The 8141-nt window shown below is 28.4% G+C and overlaps 1 protein-coding gene across 1 annotated transcript; it reads left to right on the top strand.

Moving 5' to 3' along the window:
* Positions 1–1796, top strand: LOC136086342 (piggyBac transposable element-derived protein 4-like). The gene is made up of 4 exons (XM_065808637.1): positions 1–91; positions 153–842; positions 927–1398; positions 1505–1796. The coding sequence occupies exons 1-4, from the start codon at positions 1–3 to the stop codon at positions 1794–1796; spliced, it is 1545 nt and encodes a 514-aa protein (XP_065664709.1).
* Positions 1797–8141: the final 6345 nt, after the last annotated feature.

Below are 8141 nucleotides of genomic sequence, written 5' to 3'. Positions count from 1 at the left end.
ATGGCGCAAGGAAAACAGCACAATGCTTCCAATTTTATTCTTCCAAAAACAAAGTTTACTGCTGAAGAAGCTCTTCGTATTTTGTTGGAAAGTGACAACGAAGTCCGAAGAAGAGTTTTCTAGCTCAAGTGAATCAGATTATACGTAATCAGATAGTGATTCAGATATTGAAGCTCATGAACTGCAGGCGCATTTGAATGTCAATTGTAATGAAATGTCTTCAGCAGGCGTAGTTCAAACAAATAAACGAAAAAAGTTCGAAAATATGCAATATTCATGGTCTAATGATAAAATTTTAGGCTGCTGTGCCAGTTATGAATTTACTGGTACCCCAGGAGTACATCCTGACATAACCACTTTTGAACCACACCAACTGTTTGAGTACTTTATAACCGATGAAATTTGTGATTACATAGTTGAACAAACAAACTTGTATGCTTTGCAATCTCTAAAAGAGAAGCAGTTAAAGCCAAAATCTAGATTTAAAATGTGGACTCCAGTAACTAGGGATGAAATACGTATATATATTGGTTTGATTCTGTATCGTGGTATTATTTGGAAACCAACATATGAGTTGTATCATACAACCAATGTGATATATGCTACACCAGTGGTGCGTAAAGTTATCAAGTATGATAGATTTAGACTTATTGATACATTTATTCATTTTGTTGATAATTCTAATTTAGAAGAAATTGCTCTAAAGTGTGCAAAAATAAAGCCTATTCATGACTATCTATTCACACTTTTTCGTAAAGCTTATGTGCCTCAACGCAATATTGCAATTGATGAATCTTTACTTTTATGGATAGGAAGATTGAGCTGGAAACAGTATATCCCAAGTAAACGAGCAAGATTTGGTTTAAAGTCATTCATTCTAGCTGAATCTAAAACAGGATGCATTTAGAATGGTTTTTTATACACAGGGAAGGTGGATAAGATAAACACTGACAATTATAATTATATAGCTACAAGTATTGTTATGACACTTATGAATAATCTTTTAAACAAAGGTTATTGTGTATTTATTAATAACTGGTACACATCTGTTGAAGTTTGTCACAAACTTTTATTAAATAAAACTGATTGTGTTGGCACAGTAAGAAAAGACCGGAAAAGTCTGCGAACTGGACTAATTTGCAAAAAGTTACAACCAGATGAGAAGTTTGTTCAGTTTGAAAAAAGTACAGGTATTATGTGTACGAAATGGAGAGATAAAAAGGATATCTATTTATTAAGCACTTGCATTAAAAATAGTATCGTAGAAGTAACTAGATCTGGTAAACCAAGAATAATACCTGCTGTTGTTGATTTATATACTAAAAACATGGGCGGTGTCGATCAAGATGACCAAATGTTAACCACTTATATTTCAGGACGTAAAAGGGTTAAGAAATGGTATAAAAAATACTTCATGCACCTAATAAACACATCTGTTCATAATGCTTACTGTATAGCTAAAAAGTTAGGAATCTACAAAAACATCAATTGTATTTCGCCAAAGGATTATCGATTACATATTTTTAACTTATGTTGACCAAACGAAGAACTTAAAAGCTAGAGGTTGTTCTTCAGTTAATGCTAATCCAATGAGACTAGTTGAGAGACATTTTCCATCAATAATACCTCCTAATCCAATGGGGGAAACCCCATCTAGAAGATGTGCAGTATGTAGTGCTAACAAAATACGAGCTGACACTAGATACATGTGTATTGATTGTGATGTCGGTCTCTGTGTTAATTATTGTTTTAAACACTATCATACTTCTAGAGACTTAAAAATAAATGTTTTATAATACTTATTTATTTGAATATTGTAAAAAATATGTTTCGTTTTCTTTTTTGTGACTTAATGTTACAAAAAAAAAAATTCTATAAAACAACCATTAAAATCGGATTTTAAAAAAAGTACTCCACTAGAAAAGAGTCGCCGTGAAAAAAAATATTCCACTGTTAAAGGGTTAAATGTTAATATGCCGTTTTTTCCCGTGTACTCTTCATTTATATATTCATCTTTATGTAAAGCTTCTTAAAAGTATTGCGATAACCGGAGCCTGTTGACAATAAACCCCTAAAATGATAACTTTCCTTTCATGCCATTAGAGGAAGAGCGATGAGTTTTTAACATTTATATATACATTTTTTTAGCATTTTAAACTAAATTTATGTTTTTTAACAAGTCTCTAATGTCATGCATGTCTCCTAGTGTTCAAAAACTATGACCATGTAAACTTTGAGCAACCTTCAAAATTATTTAAGGAATTAAAATTTTGTCTTTAATTAAGTTTTAAGTTCGTCTGACAATCAAATTCTGTTCCTTATTCAAAAGTTCGGAGCAAAAGTTAATTTAACGTTTTTTTCGTGAATACGTAGTCAAATGACGCGGACTTATAATTTGTCAAAGAATAACGAAGAAAATTAAGTTTTTATAAGCGACTTTTGCCTACAAGATCATTTGTACTTTTCAAACAATAATATCAAATTAATTTTTTTTTCAAATTTAATTTGGTTATTGATTTTTGCTTTGTTCATTGCATAAAGACATTCTTTAAAGCAGTGGCTGAATTTTAATCTTTATAATTTTTAATATTTCCAAATTTGCCGTTGCAATTTATTACTTTTTTTTTGTAAAATATACCAAGGGCGGGGGCAAGAAGAAGGCAAAACTAATCTTATTGCCAAGTTCGTAAATATCCGTACATAAAAAAGTCATTAAAAACTTGTCATTAAAAATTGAAGATCATGTATTTTTTTCTGAAGTTCAATAAGTTTATTTTAGCTGGCAAATATAGTTTTGTATTTTTCGGGAATAGGTCGGATGAATAAAAATAAGTAATTACTTTTGCTCAGTAATTGGTCAGCTTTACGCAAATGAAGACTAAATCAATTTTAGTTAAGTTTTTATACACGTAAAGCTGAACAACTACTGAGTAAATTGCTTAGTTTCACGTAAATTAAAATTTTAGTAAAACTCGTAAAGTTTTTCTTTATGTTAAGCTGACCAATTACTAATTAAAAATAATTGCTTATTTTTATTCACCTGGCCTAATATATCTAAAAAAATAATATATATGATGCTAAAACAGCAAAGAAAGTATATGTTTTTTAAACAGTTTTGGTTTAAAAACTATTTAGCTTTATATAATAAATCAATATTTTGTGATATTTTGTTTTCTATTATACTTATGCGTTTGCGCCATGAAAGATTATCGTCGAGAAATACTCCTTAGAAAGCGCACGTGTGCTTTTTTTTTATAACACATAAGTATAATAGAAAAAAAATATATCAAAAATATATCAATATGTATATAGACGTGGGGGGAGGGGGGTTAAAATGAAAAAAACAAATTTTACCGACAAGATTTTTTTTTTTTTTTTTTTTTTTTTTTAAGCCAAATTTCAGTTTTAACCGACATAAACCATAATTTTCGAGTTTTCTGTCAAAAACCGACAGAATATAGTACAATATATAGGTTATTCCAATAAATATGAACTAGGGAAACAAAAAGGCATAATCTGAGAGTTTATCGTGTATCTAAAAAGAAAATTATGCTTTAAAATAAATATTCTAATACAAGAAAAAATCATTCTAAAATGGCACTTTTCACAAGCAATGTTTACTATTAAAGTTTACAAGGCAGCATTGCAACTTTTTACTGTATTCAGGATGATGGTTAGGTTGTTTGTACCTTTGCCAATGCACTTGAAAGTTGTGATGCATTGCCTCTGTTGCTTGTTCTGAGTAAAGTCCGAGAGCTTGGCCGTGTTTGTCAATGAAATCTTTCACATGAAAAAATACAGCATGAACCTTTGGTGTCACAGAAACGTTTTGCAGTGCCACATAAGCCACTCTGAAAGCTTCAATTTTGTGTACATAACTTGGATCAAGAACGCGTCCAAAACAGGCAGACACTACTGCATTGAATTTTCGAAATACATCAACTAATGGTATTGCAGCATACATGAGTGTTTCTCGACAATAGATTGAAGAAGATCAATATTTTTTAGCAGCTTCCTGCACTCATTTCCTGCAAAATGCCCTCCATGATAAGGCTGTTGTTTAATGTGCAGTGAATCAGTCCAAAGAGTTCCTTGAGGGAAAACTTTTAGTAGGGCAGCAAAGAGATGATTGAAAACACCAATAAGGAGATGCAACTCCATTGGCGGTATGAAGTCCAAAACTAATGTGCCACCAGCAAGATCAAATGCATGAGAATAAACAACATTCATGTAATCACGAGCTCTTTTGATGTTTGATCCTGCTGCATTGAAAAGTGAGACATTCGGATCAAGATTTTGGAAAGTTCTTAATTTTCCTTGATTTAAAAGGTCCTTTGCACTTGACTCACACCAGGTGCAGGGGTGTGCACTTGAGTGTGCTTAGAGACCACAAATTATATTTGCCAGTTTTAGGTCACAGGACAAAACAAAATCTTGGTCTCTCATATTGATCAATTCGAAAATTTGAGACACATTTGAGTAGTTTTCTTGCAGGTCCTCAGAGACAGCAATAATAAGTTGCCGCTTAACTCCAGTGTCCTTGAAAAACTTGTTTGTGCGATTGAGTATTGCTGGGGGAGTGTTAGGTTTACGATTTAATTCAATAATTCCAAGGCTTACTTTCAGGAATCCTCCCCCACCGTCTATTCCAACTTTCACAATATGATTGTTTGATGTGCTTCTCATAGAAATGAGTTCATTTTTAAGCTCTTTGAAGTCCTTGCAATAAATGACAGTCCTTCCACATCCAGCATGATCTTTAATCAATGAACTCGTGAAATGATGAGAAAGCTGCTTACTAACTGCATCAAATTTTACAGCATAGTTTTTCTCAACAATATGTTGTGAAGTTGACTGAATAATTGTAGCAGCTAGTCTCTTGATGCCATTGTTTGAAAGCCCTGTTATTGCCTGAACTTGAACAAGTTATTTTATACTAATTGATGGGTTTGGAGGAAATAGTTTTCTAGCTGATGAGGAACCTAAATATTTATTTTAAAGCATAATTTTCATTTTAGATACACGATAAACTCTCAGAATATGTCTTTTTGTTTACCTAGTTCATATTTATTGGAATAACCTATATTTTGTACTATATTCTGTCGGTTTTTGACGGAAAACTCGAAAATTATGGTTTATGTCAGTTAAAACTGAAATTTGGCTTCTGAAAAAAAAAAAATAATATTGTCGGTAAAATTTGTTTTTTTCATTTTCACCCCCAACCCCCCCCCCCTCCCTGTTCGGTACGGCCCTGTCAATAACTTGCCGGGACGTTGTAATCTGATTTTAATACTTATATCCAAGTGATTCCCATAGTGTGGGCTATCATTCCATAAAAGGGTTTTCTCGGGTCAGAAAGTCAAGGTTAGAACCCATTTTATAACACTGTGAACCATTATTATTATTAGTTTTACTTTTTCTGAAAATTAATTCCAAAAAATATAGTTTAAAATGCTTATTGTTAATAACTTTAACAAAATATTTTTTATTAATCCTTTTTAGTGAATAGTTATTGACAAAACATATTTCATAATAAAAATGTAGATGTTTCTAACTTTTGTCACTTTTATTTTAGACAGAAACACTGTAAGTTAGCAAAGTTCATTTGATAGAGTTACTTTTGCATTGAGTTAAAAAGAGTTATAAATGTTTTTTTTTTCTCTTTGGAATCAAATTTAAAAAAAAACATAAATCTTTTGCAGTTATATATATTCTGACGTAAATAATTTTGTGTATATATATATATATATATATATATATATATATATATATATATATATATATATATATATATATATATATACATACATATATATATATATATATATATATATATATATATATATATTTATATATATATATATATATATATATATATATATATATATATATATATATATATATATATATATATACAGTAAACTCCCGGTTATTCGAACCTCCAAGGGGTATAAGAATTTATTTCGAATAACCCAAAACTCGAATAACTGAATATGCTCTTATAAATGACCTACTTTAAGTTTCTTTCGAATTTTAATAAAAGTTGAAAGTAAAAAAGAAAAAGACCCTTGGAATTTGGTGCTACCTCAGTTTTATCCTTGTAAAATAATCAATATTTTACAATTCATTGAAAATATAGTCATTTTTTTTTTTTTTTTGTTCCTTAAACGTGTTTTTTTATCTTCTAGGGGAGCAAAAATTGTTTCGAATAACCGAAATTTCAAACAACTGCAGGTTTGAATAACTGCATTTCTGCATAACAGCATTTGCATGAGTTTGTTAAAGAAAATTCACAGGAAAATTGCTTCGAATAAGCAGAAAATTTTAATAAGTGCCATTTCGAATAACCGAGAGTTTACTGTTTAATAAATAAATAAATAAATATATATATAAATATATATATATATATATATATATATATATAATATATATATATATATATATATATATATATATATATATATATATATATATATATATATATATATATATATATATATATATATACATATATGCATATATATATATATGCATATATATAAATATATATATACATATATATGCTTATATATATATATATATATATATATATATATATATATATATATATATATATATATATATATATATTTATATATATGTAGTTTATTTATCTATATATTTTATATATAATAATAATAATCCATTTATTTAACCATAAAATATGAAAATTTACAATAATATTTATAAACTCACATAAATAAGGTTAGGTGTCACTCATATAGTTAAAAACTAGTCAATGGAGTGATACCTGGACCTAGTTATATATATAATAACCTGGAATTAGTTATATATATATACTAATTTAATAACATTTTTTATACTATTTTTTATACTATTATACTAATTTAATAACATTTTTTTTTTATATATTTGCTTTCAGACTACTAATGGTACAAGTTTTATTTTTTGATTTAGATTCTGTATCTCAATGATATCCTGGCCTATCTATACGATATCCTATTAATTGTATTTTTATATATTGCATAAATATATATGCAAACACTCACACACATAAAATTTAAAGAAAATATTTATATTTTTATATATATATCTATAATTTGTATATTTTAAGCTCTTTTATATTTATCATTGTTTATTATTGTTTGTATTAAAAATTAATTTTGGAAATATTGCGAGGGCAGAGTTCAAATTACAATTTAGTTTTTTTTGCCAATTCAATATATATTATAGCCACGTTTAATTACGTTTAATAATATTTTGCGATATTTTATACAGCGCATTTAAGCGTTGATTCAACGTAATATTTCAACCTTTACTCGACGTCTTTGAGTCACGTTAAATCGACGTTTTACTAACAACGTTACAAATCCTTGCAAAATGGACTGCTTTAACAGCGTTTATGCAACGCTTTTTAAGTAACGTTTTTTCAACGTTAAGTTGCGACGTTTATACAACGCTTTTTATGTAACGCTTTTTCAACGTTTAGTTGCGACGCTTTTGTAACGTCATTTAGTAACGTTTGTTCAACGTTACGCAATAACGTTTAATCAACGTCTATTAAACAACGTTACATATCTTTGCAAAATCGATTACTCTGTCAACGTTTCCACAACATCTTTAGCGACCGGTTTTCAACGTTGATTCAACGTTGTCATGTTTGCTGGGTATGTATGTGTATTATGCGATTAAAAATACAAAAAAGTGATAAAAAAACATATGCCATTTCATTTTATTGTACTTATTTTAATTTCTGAAAGTAGTTCTTTTTATTAAATTTATATTTATTTTTGACACTCTTGGTTTGTTTATTAAAACCATAAAATTTGACATGTGAAGTAATAATACGTTTTGGCAATGACTTTTGGGACATTACAGAAAAAATAATTTTTATTTTTGATGTAAATTAGAAAGGAGGAGGAATGTCTTTATCATACAAAAGAAGAAATAATTAAGGAGAGCAATAAGTTGATAACAGCATGTATCGAGTAACATGTAAGAAATAATACGTAGTTAGCAGAAAGTAACAAGATGTTTAAGCAAGTAAAGAAACTTGATATATGAATTTTTCTTCACTTTTTATTATTTTTACATAAATTTTTAATAAAGCATTAAATCGTTTTTTTTGAAATAATAAAAAA

This window comes from Hydra vulgaris, chromosome 10, assembly GCF_038396675.1.
Source record: "Hydra vulgaris chromosome 10, alternate assembly HydraT2T_AEP".
In the NCBI taxonomy this organism is placed as follows: domain Eukaryota; kingdom Metazoa; phylum Cnidaria; class Hydrozoa; order Anthoathecata; family Hydridae; genus Hydra; species Hydra vulgaris.
Note: the sequence above shows the minus strand (reverse complement) of the source record. Positions and strands in the feature narration are given on the sequence as shown.

Excerpts from the sequence above, each read along its gene's own strand:
- LOC136086342 (XM_065808637.1), top strand. The coding sequence starts at position 1 with ATGGCGCAAGGAAAACAGCACAATGCTTCCAATTTTATTCTTCCAAAA. Across the intron at positions 843-926 it reads CTGGAAACAGTATATCCCAA|GGAAGGTGGATAAGATAAAC; the intron begins GTAAACGAGCAA and ends TTTTATACACAG. Across the intron at positions 1,399-1,504 it reads CGTAAAAGGGTTAAGAAATG|GATTATCGATTACATATTTT; the intron begins GTATAAAAAATA and ends ATTTCGCCAAAG.